At 37.3% G+C, this 15611-nt stretch overlaps 2 protein-coding genes across 4 annotated transcripts; both read right to left on the bottom strand.

Moving 5' to 3' along the window:
• Positions 1-30: 30 nt before the first annotated feature.
• On the bottom strand, positions 31-9614 carry LOC116290074 (uncharacterized). Its single transcript, XM_089028755.1, has 6 exons — positions 9606-9614; positions 8839-8979; positions 8183-8263; positions 3402-3476; positions 2614-2931; positions 31-1109 (listed from the first exon to the last, which is right to left on the bottom strand). The coding sequence occupies exons 1-6, from the start codon at positions 9612-9614 to the stop codon at positions 816-818; spliced, it is 918 nt and encodes a 305-aa protein (XP_088884881.1). The 3' UTR covers positions 31-815.
• Positions 9553-15295, bottom strand: LOC116290099 (androgen-induced gene 1 protein). Of its 3 annotated transcripts, none has more exons than XM_031697084.2 (6): positions 15110-15295; positions 13533-13664; positions 12972-13073; positions 12188-12303; positions 11450-11604; positions 9553-10791 (listed from the first exon to the last, which is right to left on the bottom strand). In XM_031697084.2, exons 1-6 carry the CDS (start codon positions 15257-15259, stop codon positions 10721-10723), a joined length of 726 nt encoding a protein of 241 aa, XP_031552944.1. In that variant the 5' UTR covers positions 15260-15295; the 3' UTR covers positions 9553-10720. The 3 variants fall into 3 exon arrangements, with proteins under 3 accessions (XP_031552944.1, XP_031552946.1, XP_031552945.1); XM_031697086.2 differs by lacking the exon at positions 15110-15295 and adding an exon at positions 14558-14733; XM_031697085.2 differs by lacking the exon at positions 15110-15295 and adding an exon at positions 14137-14339.
• Between the last annotated feature and the right edge of the window lie 316 nt (positions 15296-15611).

Here is a 15611-nt window from a genome sequence, read left to right as displayed (position 1 = left end):
TTGCTATGAGGGTAGCTCATTCTATGCAGATCTTTGGAATTTAATTTTTAATTTAAAGTTTTAGTCAATAAAACTATCTATCTATCAATCTTTATCTTCTACATAATCATTTCACAGCAGCTTTTAACTTATTCATCTCCGTTGATGTAAAGTCATTTTTACTCCCGCCTCCGTAGTTGGACCGTGTGCTGCAAGAGTTCAATTTAAACACTTTATCGCGTGTATTCAACATGAATAGGTCTAACAACTTAGCAGTTGCTTTAATTAACAATTATTCGTAAAAATACAAAGGTGATTCTTTTAAAAAAAGTAAAAAAAGAAGATAAAAGGCTTTTTTTTTCCGGTAACAGCAACAAAGCGGCTGGACGCCATTTTGGATTTTCGCTCGAGGTGATTATCGTTTTATAGTGTGAGTTTCTTGACCAATCAGCGCGCGAGATTTTCTATAATCACCTGCGTATTTTTACTCAATACATATATTGCAAACCCCTGTGGATCGATTTGCGTAACTACTTTGTAAGCAAAGGCTTCTGTTACAAGGAAAAGAAGATTGATATCAGTCATACACCGAATGGAAATATGGCGACCAATGTGAATACCTATGGTTCTGCACTGACTAGCGACTGACTAGCCTCTCATACATGTAAAAACGTTTTTATGTTTCCATGTGAACACGAAGCTAATCAGTGACTAGTCAGTGCAGAACCATAGGTATTCACATTGGTCGCCATATTTCCATTCGGTGTTGAAAAACAGCTTTTCCACGAATTAAAAAAAGACAGCTTCATTTAAATTCCATGATTTATCAAGTTTCTTTAAGGCATATAAACTGGAGGTGGTTCACTGGACGCACCTGTTGTCTTCCCTGATGGTTGCTGGTCACCTGAATTAGTAACATCTCCTTGGTCATATTGTGTAGTAGTCACAGCTGTTGCACCTTGTGGACGATTCTGCATCACATACCCTTGTCCACCCACGGACTGGTTTGGTGCCGGATAGACAGGTCCTCCAGTCATTGCTGGGACAGCCACAGGCATCCCATTAGGTCCCTGGGTCATGACATAAGCAGCAACAGGACCTTCTTGGGTTTGAAGGTAGACAATCTGTCCCTGATGCCGTGAAACAAAAACAAATAATTAGTACATCCATCTAGATCCCTGAAACAAGACAGCCATCAACAGGACCTACAATCTTGGACGAAATTAGTTTTTACAAAAAATCACAATTTCAAAAACATTACTAAATTTTGAACTTGGAACTTGTACTTTCCAAGTGTTCCCTTCCTCTATCTAATAGGGACTTTAAGATTTGCAAAATCTACGACGGTAACGTCACCAGGAGGTGTAAATAACTTCACCTTTGGGTTTTGCTTCTTCAAAGTCTGTCTTTCCTGATGAGTTGACTTTATTGACAACGTCAAAAGTTTTGAATGAAATCTCCAATAAATCCAAGAGAAATTATTTGCATCTCCGGTTGACGTCGCCTTCGTTGATCCGAGGGAGCACATTAAAACTTTGTTTGTGCAAAGAAAGTTAAGCTACGGACACACCGCGGTGCAACATTGCGCGCAATGTTGCATATAATTAATGTTGCGAGCCATGACACACGACGCAATTTGTTGTGCGCCACGTTGCTGAAGTAGAAAACTATCCTACTATGCCTGCAATGTTGCGCGCAATGTTGCACCGTGTTGCCGTACCGTTATTGCTCTTGGTTGATCTATCTAGCGCGCGCAATCTATCATGTGACAGGCGTTCCTCGTAGTGTTTTGGTTTCGGCCGATCCGAATGGCTTGCGATCGTGTAAGGAATGGAATAACGCTCCGCTCTTCGCAAAATATTCGTCGGTTTTCGGAGTAAATTCGCTAGCCCGAATAAATCAAGGAAAGCCTGCCATAAAGTGTAGCGCGCACGTAAACAAGCACTACAAGGAACGCCTGTCATATCTTAGATTACGTGCAATAGAATCGAAGATAAACCAACACAATCAAAATTTTAACGTGCTCCCTTGGTTGATCTTACAAATCTTAAAGTTCCTATTGTTACAAAACCACAATTTCAAAAACATGTGGTAATTTCGGACTTTAAACGTGTTCTTCCAAGTGTTTCCCTCTCTCGCTATCCCATGTTGCATCTTTAGAGGCTACGAGACCATTGTTTTTTTACAATAACAAAAAACGATAAAAACCTCATTTTTAGTGATCAAAACAACCAACGGAAAGAGCGTGCGCTCGTTGACGTCAGCTTTATCTGTCTGTTCTCTTATTGATGATAAAAAATTACCAATCAGCGCGCGAGAAATTTGAGTTATTGTAAAATCTGTCATAGATAAGCCAATCTAACAACAAGATTGTAGCTAGCTCGTCTTGGTAAAGGTCATTTCCAATTGATCACACAATATCTCTATATTTATCTCTTTGAGAGAGTGTGTCACTGGTAGTCAGTATTCTCATTCACTTATGCTGATGATTTTGTTATAGCAACAGCCGAGGAACAGCACACAGAAAGGCACTCAAATCAAACCTTGCTAAACCTAAAATAATGCTTTTTACGGCCATGTCCATCTCAGAGTCTGGGGTGAGGGGATTATGTGCAATGTTATAGTATAACTTACCATTTGTCGTGGAGTAGATGTGTCACAGCAACAGCCATCACAACCCATACAACAGCAGATGGAAGACCAGATACCAACGCCAAACTCAATAACAGCAAAGATGATGATCATGGCACCCAATCCAACACTTATCTGGCATTCGCTGTCAGTCACTCTTTCTATGTCACATCTGTATGGAGAGTAATCGCAATTCGTGTGCACATATCGTGTGCATGATGGTCTTGAGCGTGTTATATAACTAACACCCAAACCGTAGCAAATCAGCAGCACTCCAGCAAACACAGTGGCTACAATGGAAAACCCCAAGTAGGTGTTGATCTATGACACAAAAATAAATGATATCAAGTGATGTAATACTTCTTCTATTTGTGGCATAAATATTTTAAGGCAAAGGACCAGAAACAATATACCCAATAAGTGGCTTTTTGCAAGTGGTTTCCGCCTCAAGTAATCATACAAAATTTTAAAATATTTTTGTCCACGATAAAGAAATCAGCTGACGGCATTCACATTTCAAGTTAGGGACGGATTTGTCTGGCTGGACCCGATTAAGACACCCCTACAACCTCCCTGGATCTGCTCTTAGCCGCAGCAAAGATCGTGCATTGTGGTCCGCCTATTTGGTGCATGTGGTATTTTTTGTACCCAAGCTAAACCATACTGATTAGGTATCCTGGTTATCAAGCTAAGAAAAGGCCCATTGGCCATTCTAATTAAGAGTTTATTAAGTGTTAATTAAGAGTTAATATAAGTATCAAGAGTTTATAAGAGTAGCTGCTTCTACTTACCATAGCCATCTTGGGTCTCTGTGTGCTTGGATAGGGTTTACTTGCAAAATATCCAATAACGCCGGTGATTAGGAACTGGGGCAAACAAAAATAAGTGCAATTATATCTTGATTTACGATAATGTACATTGTGATAACCACATGCAGGCAGTGAATATGTCACGCTCTCTGGCTTATGTTTTTGCTTCAAAGCATTCATGGAATAAGATTGGCCATGCCGGTTTGAACCGTCACGATATATATTACATAAATACTGAAAAATGTCTATTTGAACTTGGCGGACCTTGAACCGGCCAAAGTCGCAACTATTTCAAATAACTAAGAGTCTTAAAGCTGAATCATCGGTGTGATATGTGTGGTGGTATACAACGTCAATCTTGTATCTTGCTTTTCCACATGGTCGAATTGTAGAGCTTTACCGTTGACTGCCCATCTGTGTGAATTCGGCTGAGCGGGAAGCAGTCATCATATACAATACCCACTCGAGTTTGAAACCCGACGTTTGAAAGACTATAAATTATGTATATATGTTAATGAGTGAATAGAATTTAGTAAATATCATGCTGAAAAACATGTCGATCGGGTAAAACTAATCGCTTCTAACTTATTTTCCATGCACGATTACTAGTTGTCGGTGCAATTATGGTTTCACTAGCATTTTTAAATATACTAAATTAAACAAGGAAACTTCCCTCTCTGATAAGATGTAAACCGATGAATTTGGTATATAAATCCTGCACTTTATAAAGAATATATTATAGTATGAAAAGTTACTAGGCAAGTTTGATATCAAGGAATAGGAAATGCTTCCGTGGTCGTACAAATTATAAAGAACCTAGAGTAGGTAGTCTTTCTCATTTTGCAATTGGATCTGACGACGAGCAAAATCCGTATGTTTTAACAAGAGATTAATCATTTGTTTCGTTCGAACACCAATATGTTGTATTTTTTTTCAAATAATTACAATTAATACTCTGGGAAAAAGTCATTTCCGAGTCTCCCCAACAAGAGGCGAATCATGTATAGAATACACTCCACACTCACTACCACTACACTTAATGTTTTAAGCACACAACTCATTCTCACTCTCAAGTTTGGCATAAGATATCATCAGTTGTCGCCAGCAACCCAAGCATGTTGACCTCAGTTACTAACATAACAATTATATCTCATAAAAATTAAAACAGAGTCGTGAAACGCGTGAAACTACAAACACCTTGCCCAGACACCCGTCCAAATCGCAATGAGTCCTTCCGTGTGGAAAGCATACGAACCATGGTATCTGCTGTAGATAAAAATTCGATCGAAGACGCCAAAAATGAAGCAAAGAGACCCCAGTACAATTTGACAAAAGGCGGATCGTTTCGTTCTCTTGAAGTTAAACCCTATCTCTCTACCAAAACCTCGAATCTGAGTTATGTTGTTAATATTTTCTTTCCTTTTTCCATTTGAACGGTTTTCATCATTGTTGTTTAGAACGACGTCATTAAAGTGAGTCGATAGTTTAATTTAAAATCATTGATTGGATAATTTTAAGACCAATTAAAAAGCTCGATAGAAAGCCAAGCTTTATATTGCCTTTTGTTTTCCACCGAGACCGCGATTCTTATAAAGGCTACAATTGTTCCGTTATAAGCTAAAAGTAGTTATCATTTGAACAGTTTTCTGTGTTGTTCTGAAGTTAGATGTGCTTGAAGTGAGTCAACAGTTTGAAATCACTGGTTGGATAATTTCAAAAAATTCGTTAGAAAGCCAGGCTTTATTTTGCCTTCGTTTCTACCGAAGCGTCGAAATGATGTAATTAATAATGAAAAAAAAGAACCTTTTCCATTTAAAACTAAGTCATTGTTTTTTTGACCAATCAAAAAGCTTGTTAAAAATCCAACCTTTATTAGGAATGAAATAGCCTAATGTTCTATTGCTTAAATGAAGACTGAGGGTCTTTTTACTTTCGTATTAGCTTAAAGTGGGGTAAAGAAAAAACACCACCTGATTATTGCTATCAGCGTAGTCATTCTATGCAGTGTTATTTTTTTCTTTTTTTTTTTTTTTTTTTTTTTTTTTTTTTTCCACACAATCATTTTTGATAAGATATAGTATTACAATATATTCACTGAAGCATTTACTTTACTTAGGGAGTTATCATTATTTATCGGGGGGGAGGGCCACCAAATTTGCATTGAACCCTGTCAAGAAAATAGAGGCCCTTCCTTGAAAGGCAAAGACAAAAAATGTATATCCCTTAAATAGGATACAAAAAATTATGACCCTCCCCAAAAATATATATACCAGAAATCCTGATGGAAAAAATATTTAATTAACATTTTATTTTTACATGTACTACTCTCTTATGAATAATATTCAAAAGTTTTTCTTTTCCATGTTGTAGCTGTTCCGCCGGATCTAGTTGTCAAGTTGTTTTGTTAAGTCAAAAAATTGTGGCCCTCCCTACACCCATCATTAAAAAAAAAGAAACCCTCCCCAAACACACATTCCAAAAAATATGGCCCTCCCCACAGATTTAGTGGCTCTCATACATGTGAAAACGCTTTTATGTTTTCACGTGAACACGAAACTAGTCAGTGGCTAGTCAGTCCAGAACAATAGCTATTCAAATTGGTCGCCATATTTCCATTCGGTGTATGAAACCATAGTCTTTCCGCATTTCAATCCCATGATGCACAATTGTGACGTCATTCATGGAAAACGCTATCGGAAGCAAGGTGCAAGACTTTACTGTCAGTTTTGCTTATCAAGATTCTTTAAGGCATATGAACTGGAGGTGGTTCACTGGACGTATCTGTTGTCTTCCCTGATGGTTGCTGGTCACCTGAAGTAGTAACATCTCCTTGGACATATTGTGTAAGTGTCACAGCTGTTGCACCCTGTGGACGATTCTGCATCACATACCCTTGTCCACCCACGGCCTGGTTTGGTACTGGATAGATAGGTCCTCCAGTCATTGCTGGGACAGCCACAGGCATCCCATTAGGTCCCTGGGTCATGACATAAGCAGCAACAGGACCTCCTTGGGTTTGAAGGTAGACAACCTGTCCTTGATGCCGTGAAATAGAAACAGAAAATGTTCGTATAAATCGGTAGTGGTAAGTCTCAAACGACAATTCGAGAGGATTTCGAAAACAATCCAATACATTCTGTACTGGCTTTAGTTATTCTCTCCAGCACAGACCTTGGACTGTCTGTGACTAACCGCATACAGGCCATGAGGGCGAGAGGACTAACTGTTTTAGTCAAATCCAACTAGTCGGTCAAGTAAATAGATGCAAACAAGTTTTGAATTACAGTTAAATTTAATGTGTTTCTGTAAGCATTTTTTCTCTGGTTCTTATATTCTTATATTCTTCCTTTTTTTATTACTATTATCATTATTTATTAAATAGGTTTGTCACGTGTTTTGATGGTTTTCTGGCTAGCAAATAATGAATGCGTCAACAAAAGGAAAACGTCATCGTAATTTCGCATAGGAACTTCTGTATTTTTCATACATGTATATATGGTAAGCATCCTAGATATATCAATGATGTTAGGTGATTAATATCAGAAAGGAGGCAAACGGGTCTGTTTTCCATCGTAGCCTTGTTTCAAATGATGCAAGCTAAACAATAAGTGCATTTCAAATCGACCACGTGATGCCAATGTTGTATCACGTGGACAAAATTTTTTACACCACGTGATCGAAGTGTAGTCAAGTTTTGATCACGCGGTGCACTCGCGGTTAACATAACGGACGCTACGAAGCGATTAAAAAATCAACCCACTAATGGGAAGAGTAGTCATCAACATATAGCAGACTCGTACTCGAACTGACTTGAACTCCATCAGAGTCACTGGAATTAGCCTCTTGCCCAGGCTTTTCTTCATGTCTTAGTCTCTTTATCTCCTTGTTTAGTCGGTTGGGATTCCTGTGGCACGAGTTTCTTAAGAATGAACCAGGAACCTTTTTTTCTTGACTTCGTAAATTACACAGAACGTGCGTTTTGTTTAAGATGCCGTGCTTATAAAATTTTAAGACTTCTTGAAAAGTTATTCCTCCCGCTCACTGTCATTGGGCAATGGCTGTACCTGCAAGAACCATGGTATAATAGAGTGTCGGTATAATATATATCTAAGATGGTTTTATATGATTGGATGAACCGTTAAGCACGTGGTCCAAGAAATCAACTCTTTTTTTAAGCGCTAAAATTTGAAATAAGAAAACGTATGAATCCAAAGTTGAGTAAAATCTTTCAGAATCTTTGAGGTTTTTATGTTTTCACGATCTATTATGAATTAGCCGCATGCTTCGACTTGGATCAGCGAAAATGTGTTTTTTTCAGCGTATGTATCAATAAAATTTGAAGGTTGAAGTACAGTCAACTCCTGCCTTGCGGACACTCTGATATTACGGACACCTCACTATTACGGACAGGAGGAAAAATCCCCGGCAAAAATACTGACAAAGAAATTACTGTAATTAGTTCTCGTTATTGGGGACGCTTGCTTTTACGGACACCAAGTGACGGTCCCGAGAGTGTACGCTGTAAAGACAGTTGAATGTATTAAGGACAGCAAATGACGGTACCGAGGGTGTACGCTGTAAAGAGAATTGAATGTATTACGGACACCAAGTGACGGTCCCGAGAGTGTCCGCTGTAAAGAGAGTTGACTGTAAAAGTAATGCAAGGCTCGAGGTCTTGTACTTTGGATCACTCTCATCTTGCTATACGGTTTTATTGCCATTTTCTCCTTGAAATTAAAAACGACACAATAATTATTCCTTACCCTTTCTTGTTGTTCGTTGACATCTTCAGAAGCTGTATAAGGAGGTGGAGGCCCAAGTACAAAACTATCATTCCATAAGCCCTGAAAATCAGTCAGTATTCTGTTAAAGGTCGAAGGAACAGGTCACCAGCTTTGTTTTTGGCCATTAACCCAACCGGTCCTAGTGATGAACCTTGGGGGAACCCCATTTTGATGATTGGATTTTCCTTGCCCAGTACCCACCCAACCGGTCCTAGTGATGAACCTTGGAGAAGCCCCATTTTGATTGGATCTTCCTTGCCCAGTACCCACCCAACCGGTCCTAGTGATGAACCTTGGAGAAGCCCCATTTTGATTGGATCTTCCTTGCCCAGTACCCACCCAACCGGTCCTAGTGATGAACCTTGGGGAAACCCCATTTTGATGATTGGATTTTCCATTCCTAGTGACCCAACTGCCAGGCCTAGTGGTGAATTTTGGAGAATTTTGGAATGATTGGATTTCATGTGTCTCCCATTCACCTAATAAGTCCCGGTCCAAGTCTCATACAGACTTAAATAGCACTAAGTTCTTTGCTGTGACCGTGTGGGTGTTTGTTATATTACTTCGATGTTTATTTCGATGCGCTGTAAATTCCAACCCCTCCCCACCCCCTTGGGTGCAACTTGTCTTCTTACCTGGTCTGCGAAGAGATTATTGTCGAGTACATTGAGTGGATTACGCAAAACTACGGTCCTTTCTGCTGCGTCGATAATCTCAATGATATATGCAGTGGCTTGGCCAAATTGGTTCTGGATAAAAACTGTCTGACCTTGGCTCTAAGAGAAAAGTATACCCTATAAAAAGGCCGACAAATGCGCTCACCCATAGGTATCGATAGATTCTCTTGCAGCAATTTCCAAAGTAGCTCCATCAATTTGAAGGGGTGGGGTAATAAGTTTAGATTCTAAAGGGGGGGGGGGGGGGGGATCTAGCAATGTTTTGTCCTCCAACTTGAGCTGGAATGCACGCTGGCAGATGTGCTGAAGACTGAGCTTAAGTTACGAAAAATTAATCAGTCCGTCGGTCCGTCAGTCAGCAAGGAACACAACAAGTTAGAAATAGAAGAAATGCCTTCCTTAGAGATGAAAGCAAAGTATTTCAAACAGATATAGACAAGATAGATGCATGAGTAACAATAGATTCTTAAACATGAACTGGCTTATTCAGTATTAGGCTTGCAATTTTTTTCCACACGCCAAATAGAATCACTCATTTGCATCACATACCAAATATTGCTAGTGAAACAAAGAAATACCACTCAAAGTAAGACAAATGGTCCAAATTATCCATCAGCTTTCAAATCATCCATCAGCTTCCTCAATCTAGCATTGATTAGATGAACCATATAGTTATGTAGAAGTACTTTTATTAATTAATACTAATAAATAATGGACCTCTTCACCTCGGGCATGTTTTTTTCCATTTCAGGCCATATGTCATTCTCTTGAGAATACTGTACGTAAGATTCACATGGTTCGCACAGAAATTTAAGAAAAAAAGTCCAGGATTTTTCAAGGACGTTTCAAGGACTTAATGGTCATTTTCAAGGACTATTTTCATTTCGATAATATGAAAAATTACATATATTCTCAAAGTATGAAATTGAATGCATTTTTTTAATCAATATAAACAAATTACCCACAATACCCCCAAAACAACCGGAAATTACTGTTTTATGTATCATTTTAATTATTTTTGTAATTTTAACCAAGAAATTCCAGGATAAAAATGAATTATTCAAGGAGTCAGAAGAAAAGTTCCAGGACTTTTCAAGGACAAAAATCAAAATTTTAGAATTCAAGGAGTTTTCAAGTACTGAATGCATTCATTTGAGTTGTATTCTTTATTCATGTATCTTCTCATGTGCAGCCATTAAGAACTGACACTCTAGGGAATGACATGATTTGAAATGGGAAAACACTACACCCACAGAAATGAGGCCTGTTGCTAGTGATAGAAGATTTTTTTGACAATCAGGAATTAAATATCAAAATGATGCAAGTGTCATAGAAATTGAATATCCTATCTAGGAAAGAAAAGTAAAATTAAGTAAAAACTATTAAAAGGAAAAGACCTATTTCATAACTGCAAATTAATTAACAAATTGTTTGCTGAAGGCGAAGTGAATATGGGGGAATATTTACCAAGATGTGAGTCTTTGAGCGATGAGGTAAAGCTTTTCTGATATTCACTGAGTCTGAGGCAAATAATTGTTTTAGTATAAATACTCAGGTGATTCTTTCAAAAATATATATAATAAAGAAGATAAAAGATCTTTTTTTCCTTTAACAGCAACAAAGCCGCTGGCAGCCATTTTGGATTATCGCTGGAGGAGATTATCGTGTGATAGTGTGAGTTTCTTGACCAATCAGCACGTGAGATTTTCAATAATCACCTGTGTATTTTTACTCATATGATATGATAAAGTGATATTAATCACAGTGGAGGTATTTATCTTTGATCTGGAAAAAAATCATGTGTCTTATTTTTAAGGGGTAAACTTTTAATGTGAGAATTTTATTCAACTTTTTTTGCTTTTCGTTTGGATGCATTCTTTTTCTCCTGGGCTGTTATCTTGGCTTCTTCACCTGGTTTGAGTGGAGAAACAAGATTAATAAAGTTTACTAACATTTATTAACAATGGAAATCCCTTGGAAATGGATGGCAAGGCAGTTCAGTCAAGTTAATTCAGGAAAGGTCTACACATGATCAAGAAAGCTACCAACCCTTGAACCCAGAGCACTGTCATTCTTACTGCAAATTCTGAACAAAATGACACTGAAAAAATGCAAGAAATGCAGAATGCAAGTGTTGTGGTTGAATCAAGCATTTCACCTGATGATTGGTCAAAAAAATGCAGGGCTAATCAAATAAGCCAAATACAAAATAACAAGCAAAACCATATTTTGGACTACCAAGCACTAGAAATTCACAGACTACTCTGGCATTTCATTGAGTAAGAATGACAGAGACCCAAGACTCTGGGATCAAAAGTGGAAGGTTGCATGTAAATACTTTCCATAACGATTTAATAATAATAATAATAATTTAATACTTATATTGCGCGTGTTACATAGGAAGATGCTCACACGTGCAGCACATGCGCATTACAAATTGAAATAGAAATATAACAATATAAATTATGATCTAAACATACCATGTAGTCCTGTTGCATCAGCGCCAAAGCAGCACAACCAGGAGGGCAAGCAATGAACTATCATATAGTATAGCTAGGTATTTTCTTACCTTCCCAAATGACTCTGTTCATTCCCTTGCCCATAAAGTAAAAGAACACTAAAACAAGTGCACACAGCCCAAAGAAAGCAGTTCTGGCAGAGTTTTCCATTAAACGAAGGAATGGATAAACCCAGAAGTCTTGTGTATAGGCAATGTATGAGATCCTGGGAATGAAAACAATTTTTTTTAAACTAAAAAAGTAAAGGTATTGGTGAAATAAAAGGAGAGACTTTACAGTTTTCATCTTGATTCTGAAGAAGACTGCCACAACTGCAGTCGAATTGTCATGTTTTATAAACAATTTAAACATGTGTAAACCATAAAGTATTTTCATTTGAAAGCCTCAAATATAATAAACAAAGATAATTTAGGCCAAACAAAAAAATAAGTGGGTCGGATTTTTTTTACTGATATAACAGTGGAAATGAGCTTACTGGGAACCCTGTGATGCATTTGGGAATGAAAATAATATTAGGGTCGTCAAAAATCTGCAAGAAAATTAGAGTCGGTTGTGAAACAGGAAACACTTATTTTTTTGTTTGGCCTATCACTGGTTTGCCCCAGCAAAATTCATCACATGATAACTGTAAAGTTACTGGCAACAAAATAACTGACATATTCCTAGATTCTGGCTGTGTAAAGATTATGTTTTCTAGCGTATATCTACTAACCAGGATCTTGACATATCTCGAAAAAATTTTAACCAGAAATTCAGCAGTGTTTGTCTGAGCCTCTAAAGAGACTTACCATGAAAGATAGATTACTTGGAAGAGAAGGGCAAAGAATAGTCCTACTACATTTCTTGGGTATCGATGGCGAACTATAGCTCCTTCTAGTATCACAGAAACAGCTACCCAGGTATGCTGTACAATAATAATTATAATAATGATTATTATTATTATATTAATGATAATAATAATGATAATAATAATAATGATAATAATAATGATAATAATAATGATAATAATAATATTGATAATATTATCAACGTTATATTGATAATAATGATAATAATAATAATGATAATAATAATGATGATAATAATAATGATAATAATGATAATGATGATAATAATAATAGCAATGATGATGATAATAATCTTGGTAAAATCTGGATTTGTCAGCTAGCATATGATACTGTAATGAGTGTTTGTGAGTGCTGTCAGGGCTAATGGACTTCTTCGACCATACAGCGAGGAGCAAAACAAAACAAAGATGGGGAAAAGATGGAGAGTTTGGTGTGTTTGTTTTTCTTTTATGGGTAAAGGAGATCAATGTGGTGTCTTAATTAATCTTTTGTTGTATTCTTTCTTGGTAACCCGTTAATTATCAATCAACGTCATTACTGTAACAAAGCTTTATTTGTCCCATGAAAGCCCATAATATCTTGCAATTTAATATGTCCACCATATCTTCAAAGAAGTCCACTGCAAATGCCTCAGTAATGAGTTTGTTTTGACTTGGGTCAAAAAAATAAAAGCTGATTCACTATTCTACGAAAAAGACTCATTTCTATCATTTACAATACTTACAAGACCATGATTAATCCATGTTGGTATAATATCATCTAGTATTTTTGGGTAAACCAATTCACGGTCTACAAAGTAGATTCCCCAGAAAGTGGCTGTGACAAACTGAAATCAGAGAACACAATACATGTACATCCTAAATAATACTGATGTGTTAATATTATTAGTAAATTATCTTCTCTTAAGACCTATACTTCCATTGTATACGAGTAGCATTGGTGGTCTGTGCTGCTAAGGCTTTATCCTCTCACCAATGCAAGGCTTGTGGCAAGTGACCTGCATTGGATGAGTCAAGTTCATACCAAAATAGTGAGTTTGTTTGGTAAGCTGTCTTCTCCTATGCTCGAATTAGAATTTAGTAGTTGATTTTTGAGGAGGGAGAAAAACCGGAGAACCCGGAGAAAAACCTACGAAACACAGAAGAGAACCAACAAACAACTACAATCACAAAGGACATTGAGATCGGCAGGACTCGAACTCAGAACACATGGATGAGAGGCAGTGCATTAGCAGTGCACCCCACAAGTGCTTCCCAACTACAACTAAGTGTTCTGAGACACTTACAACACCACATGGGAAGACTATTGCAGCGAACATGGTATCCCTGATTGATATGATCCAGTTTGTTTCTTGTCCTCTAAAAAATGTAACAATATCCCCAAATGATGCGAAAACAAAAAACGTGACTTGAAATACCTGGAAATAAAAAAAATAGTTGTTTTTATATCTCTTTGAAGCTGACATTTTCAATAAAACTTGAACTAGCTAGGTCACATGATCCTATCAAGTAAGTCAAACAGCCAAACCGTTTGAATATATCTTCATTTAGTCTGTTAACTATTTCAACTGATATTCTAGCATTTTTTCTTGAACAAGTCTTAAAAAGTTTCAATATAAAAATATGTTTGAAAGGTTATAAATTTTTGAATCGCTAAAATGAAAATTTTTGATGCTATCAACGATCCATCGACTTCTATTAAAAGGTTACAAGTCGTCAAAAACAAACTCTTTCGTCGTTATTTAGAAAACTGATCAAATAATTCAAGTAATAAGTGATTTCAGTGCTTTTACAGACAAATTATGCAATAATTTTGACCGGCGTTTCGGTTGATCACGAGACCGAGACTCTCAACAAAATGCCTCTCATTCTAATCCACACATTTCTTACCAAATTTATAAAAGTTAAGTATTTCCAACGCCCTCCGTACAGAATGACACCAGGAGGTAAGAGTTTAAGGTCATAATAGAGAAGAATACAGAAAAATGTAGCGAAAATGAAGTGAAACACCCTCTCTCGATGATTACCCTCCGCCATCTTGGAGAACTGAGAGAACTGGGCCAGAGAAGCCTAAGTGTGGCGGGAAGTAGGATGAATTTGAAGATAAGATACGATGATCTTTGTTGATCTGTGATCGTCGTATCTTCTAAAGATATGCTTCAATATTGCGAAGATAGGATCTCTAAAGACTCAAGAAGGTTGGCTAGCTTTGGTAAAAGCAATAGGTAAGAAGAAACCGGGTAAAAACAATCTGATTACACTACAAGGTGTCCGATTCGAAAAGTTCACAAAGTGAAAAAAAATACTTTACCAAATTCCACAGTTGAAAATATTTCCATTTTCCACCCGGTCCCCAATCCCATGGAGTAGGTGTCTTGTTATACTCGAGCAGGAAGAAGGTAAAAATCGCCGTACCGCCAAAATGAATAGACCTGCCGTAGTTTCTCATATTGGGATTTGAATCGGAGAGTCCAAAGGAGTATGGGCATTAGAATACACAGGAAACCCACGGTCATGAAGACTACTGTCTTGAGTCTACTAGACCGGATAAATTTGATTTCTAGGTCTTTTGTTTTATACTTAGTTATGGTTTGTTTGTTTTATATGTCGTAGAAAAGAAATCCATGGATTTTTTTATGGATATCTTTTTTGCCAGACCAAGAACACGCTAAAACGAAACTTGATGGGCCGCCGAACGACCACCGACTGATCGAACGTCGGTGAGCGCGTTTTTTGACAACCAACGAAAACTTTTCTAAGAAAAAAATAACTATTTTTATCTTATGATGTTAATATATTCCCAAGGCATGGAAAGGAAAACAAATTTAATTGTTTAATGTTTTCATCAGTGTAAAAGTCTTACCGTATTAATGTTGGTCAGATATTTCCACCGTCCGCCATAACTCTGGTGATCTGGAGTGACAATCTGAAAGTCCGACGAGAAAACGGTAAAAGCTACAAGCGAGGCAAGTATATGAAAAACAACGCTAAAAGGATGGAAAGAAGAAGGCATAGTGAGCTTTTATATTTGTACCGCACACATGGATGGAATGAGCTGAAGCCTTCGTGACTCTTTCGGTAGGGGTCACGCAAGGCATGAAACTGGGGGGGGGGGATGAAAGCGTTATAGACGACTATTGTGGTCATTTAAAAATAAAAACAGGATTTCCTGGTTGATGAATAAATAGTAATTTTCACAAAATAACAGCTAAACTAGTTTTTTTGGGATCTCACAGCAACCGAATATGTGAGGTCTAAAAATCCCACTTTGGCCAGCGATAAAATATGCTGTGGTGTTTGACATGGTCGGAAAGGGTAAAGGTGACCTAATTACAATGATGAAAAATAATAAAAATGTCATAAAA

The sequence above is a fragment of the Actinia tenebrosa genome, unplaced genomic scaffold (assembly GCF_029948245.1).
Source record: "Actinia tenebrosa isolate PJP-AT-01 unplaced genomic scaffold, QUT_ActTen_1.0 PGA_scaffold13__45_contigs__length_12533684, whole genome shotgun sequence".
Taxonomy (NCBI): domain Eukaryota; kingdom Metazoa; phylum Cnidaria; class Anthozoa; order Actiniaria; family Actiniidae; genus Actinia; species Actinia tenebrosa.
Note: the sequence above shows the minus strand (reverse complement) of the source record. Positions and strands in the feature narration are given on the sequence as shown.

Bases quoted from the DNA above. Each gene is read 5' to 3' on its own strand.
- LOC116290074 (XM_089028755.1), bottom strand. The intron at 2,932-3,401 runs GTAAGTAGAAGC...TTTGTGTCATAG, and splicing joins AGAGACCCAAGATGGCTATG to ATCAACACCTACTTGGGGTT. The intron at 1,110-2,613 runs GTAAGTTATACT...TCACGGCATCAG, and splicing joins CATCTACTCCACGACAAATG to GGACAGATTGTCTACCTTCA.
- LOC116290099 (XM_031697084.2), bottom strand. From the start codon at position 15,259: ATGCCTTCTTCTTTCCATCCTTTTAGCGTTGTTTTTCATATACTTGCC. The intron at 11,605-12,187 runs GTAAGTCTCTTT...TTTCATTCCCAG, and splicing joins CAAGTAATCTATCTTTCATG to GATCTCATACATTGCCTATA. The intron at 10,792-11,449 runs GTAAGAAAATAC...CACTCAAACCAG, and splicing joins GAACAGAGTCATTTGGGAAG to GTGAAGAAGCCAAGATAACA.